Source organism: Notothenia coriiceps, unplaced genomic scaffold, assembly GCF_000735185.1.
Source record: "Notothenia coriiceps isolate Sejong01 unplaced genomic scaffold, NC01 NC01_scaffold00014152, whole genome shotgun sequence".
Taxonomy (NCBI): Eukaryota; Metazoa; Chordata; class Actinopteri; order Perciformes; family Nototheniidae; genus Notothenia; species Notothenia coriiceps.
Window position 1 is genome coordinate 37540 of NW_011346853.1, and position 3794 is coordinate 41333.

General features: G+C 37.5%; 1 protein-coding gene across 1 annotated transcript; it reads right to left on the reverse strand.

The window, feature by feature from the left end:
• Positions 1 to 577: 577 nt before the first annotated feature.
• Positions 578 to 3333, reverse strand: LOC104948326 (dual specificity mitogen-activated protein kinase kinase 6-like; the record flags this gene model as incomplete). The annotated part of the gene is made up of 3 exons (XM_010774522.1): positions 578 to 1725; positions 2183 to 2228; positions 3194 to 3333. Coding segments are annotated over 3 exons (264 nt in total), but the record flags the coding sequence as incomplete, so codon positions are not given.
• Positions 3334 to 3794: the final 461 nt, after the last annotated feature.

Below are 3794 nucleotides of genomic sequence, written 5' to 3' on the forward strand. Positions count from 1 at the left end.
AAAAGCAAACAGGAAGTGGAATTATGATGCCGTGTGAAGAGGGAGGATATAATGGGAGAGGCTGATATCCCTGCACCATCCCCATTAAAACATCCTATTTTCCTAGTTGTTGTTTTTTTAAAGAGAGGCACATAGAAGGATTGCAAGTTACATTTAAAGTTAAAAAGCATTTACGTGTTTGAGCCAAGAAGAACACAACAAAAACAAACACACAAGAGAAGTCTCCAAAGAATCGCTTAAGTTTTCAGACGGAAAACAGCAGTTGTAATAAATAAGAGAAACTGCAGTAAATATATCTGGGGACAAAACCCTGGATCTAAATAATACAAATAATTAATATAATATTAATAATAATGTCCAGTTCTTTTCATGTTGAACATGGAGTGGAGAGGGTTGTGATTGGCTCAGTACAGACAACAAGGAGAAAATGGGCAATATTCTCCCACAACTGACCACAATGTCAACACACACCTCACATATAAATCACTTTTAAATGTGTGAGCAAAGTAGGGCTGCATGATTTAACGGATTTCCAGAATTTCGCCACGTACAGCTAGGATCTCATTTCACTCGTATCTTAGCATTAGCGGGGGCATTAGCTGCAACAAGCTAAGTGCTGCTAGTTTTCCCTAAACTCATTTCCATTGGGGACTGTTTTACAAATGTTGTAACATGTAAAGTGTCAGAATTAATGAAGTTACTGTGTTGAGTCAAAGTTTTTTTTTTAACATATACTTGGAAAAACCGAGTGTTTCAGATATTAGCACAATTAGCAGGTGCTAATGTCTTGCTAGCATCAAAGCGCTACGACAAAATGAATGTACCTGGTATGAAAATGACACAATAATTCTGCCCCCAAAATCATAAATAACAGGAGCATAAGGTATGACGAGGCTGCAGAGGAAACATTTAAATACAATGTTACCCTCAGAATAGTGAGAGTAAATCCTTATCCCAACCTAAAAATAGATTTCACCCAAAATCGTGCAGCCCTACACACACACACACACACACACACACACACACACACACACACACACACACACACACACACACACACACACACACACACACACACACACACACACACACACACCTAAAACAGGTAGTCTTTGTAATCTAGGGAAAGCAGTTGGTGTGCAGTACCTATTTCAGGCCTTGAAGCGAAGGCCGCAAATCTGCATATATCCGACTGTCGGACTCTGCAACTCCTCTTTTCCCCCCGAGATATATTATGTACATGCAGTCAATGAAACCGATGCAACACTAGCTTTGAGTATACAAACATTTAGATTATACATAGATAGCATTATATCATTCATCTTTTTTTTTATATAATCTGCACTTCTTTTCACTAGCAAAACGACTGTATGAGAAGTAGGCGGTGCACAGGGGCATACAGATATCTTAAATGATTCCAGATTATGTGTGAGGAACCCGTCTCCCCCACCCTTCCCGTGTCAGATAATGAAGAGAGGATATAATGGGGGCAAACTCCTCTCTGTGCCGAGTCAGCGTCTCCTTCTGATGCTCCTTTCTGGAGGGAGGGGTGAGAGCAGGCTACAGGTAACAGAGGCTGCGATTGGTGCTTTTTTGTTTGTTTGTATTTCTTCTTATTAACAGATCCTCCCTTCCTTCTGTGGCCACTCAGTCTCCCAAGATGATTTTCACAAAGCTAGCCACGTCGGTTTCTTTGGCCTCATGGGAGGTGAAGAAGGGATGTTGCTGAGGAGAAAAATTACATGAATTCAGTTTGAAAAAAAATACTTTTTGTGATTATTTCCACTTATATTGTAACTGAAATGATTCGATGAAAATATAAGGGTGCTTTAGTAGGCCTGGATATCTCTGCAGCTCCACAATAATTCATTCAAAGTGGTATTTTAACACATAAGTTGTCTGAATGTTGCCCTTCCTAAATCATTAAATGCTGCAATATTATACTTTTTTTTTCATAGCCCTAATTAAGAATACATTTTAATCAGGTAAGTGTGATATGAGAACTGGCGTGTATGTACTGAAGCATCACAGCTTATTAACTCATTCACTATGTGAGGGAGGAAATATAGATCCTAGTGCACCCTCCAGTGTCTGATTAACAGTATTACATGTTGCATGCATCTGCTTAAACAGCAGAATAAAGAAAATACAACAACAAATATATAAAAAATACAACACTCACCATGAGTTCTGTGTAAGTCGGCCGCTCTTTTGAAACTTTCTTTAAGCTGGGGAGGGAAAAATGCAAGATTAACCGAATAAATGTACATTATAAACGACACCATATCCATGCATTAAAGTCATTATTTCGTCTTTTCATCCATAAAGGAACACTTTATTGTGTATCAATATTCACTCTGTGGTACCTTGAATTGTTGTACAAATGTTTGTTTTCTCATATGACTCCAAAACAATCAGAATGTCAATGGCAAGATAAGGACAGAAATATAACAAAAGAGAAATGTACAAACTCACACACAACTTGTGCACTAAAATACAAGCCTCTTTTATCCAGTGGTATGCTAACCACTTCCCAAACACATGCATTTTCACTCAAATGCTGTAAACATCTGGGCAAGCTACTATAAAAAATACTATTAATGCAGCCCCTATTTCAAAGAAAATAAATCAGTGTTTTTGGATTCTTTGTTTTACATAAAGGCATGTGAAAAACAGACTTTTATTCAGTATTTCAAGGTAACGCCAGTTAAGTAATTACTTAAAAAACTATAATTTAGGGTGGTTATACTCCTGTGGAGAAAGGAAGTTCAAATTTGCTCAAAACACTGTTGGTGTCGGGGGAAAGAAATGTGTGTAAAGCCACAAGATGAGTACCTGCATTGGAAAGTAAGGAATTACAGTTCAATAAAAACAATCACCAGGGGATTAAACCAGGCAGCAACAAACAAAATCAACGTTAATGATTATGTGTAATTTGTGTTTTCACTCTGTATTCTGTTCAACCTCCTTTTAAACTCACTGTTCTTATTTTCATTTAAAAAAAACTAAATACAGTATGGAAATTGTGTAAAAAGATGTAAGGCCAATCAGCTTCGTTCTACACACATTTCTATCTGATTTAATGAGGCTTAGTCGTACGGCAGAGTGATTCTGCCGATCAGCCTTGAGTGTAAGAAAAATGATATGAAACTGAATGTTTCCTGGCTAGACAAACTGAGAGAAAAGGTTGTACCACAGGGAGGAGAAGTCCACAAAGTCGGGGGAGAACTGTTCTGCAGGAAGCTGGGGCGAGGGTTCCTCCACCACCTGCTTCAGCTGCTGGAAGGGCGTGCCCCACGAGTCGTACGGGAAGCGCAGGATGGCGAGCTCGATCTGAAACAGAAATCCCTCTCACTGAGAACATGAGCCGTGCAAGAACAGCAGTATTCAGGTTTTTTGGTCTGAGCATGTCAGGTTTGAAGGGAACATGAGAGATCTTACTATTCATCATAGTTAGTCAGTAAAAAAAAATTCCGACAAACCCTCCAATGACCCCACCTCTATAAATGAGAAACATATAGATACAAGATAACCAAAAAGGACTTCTATTTATTTTGTAAACAGTCAAAACAAATAAATAAATGAACAAATACATTATTAAAGTGGAGATACATTATTAAAATGTATTTATAATAATAAATTACAGTGTGTAATGGTGAATTAATTCTTACATTTTTGTATTGAGTAATTGACTACAATACCAATTAATTACAATTTTGATAATCCATTAAACTTTATTAGGTAATTTATCTGTCAAAAAATAAATACTTTCTAGTTCCAGCTTCTACGTGAGG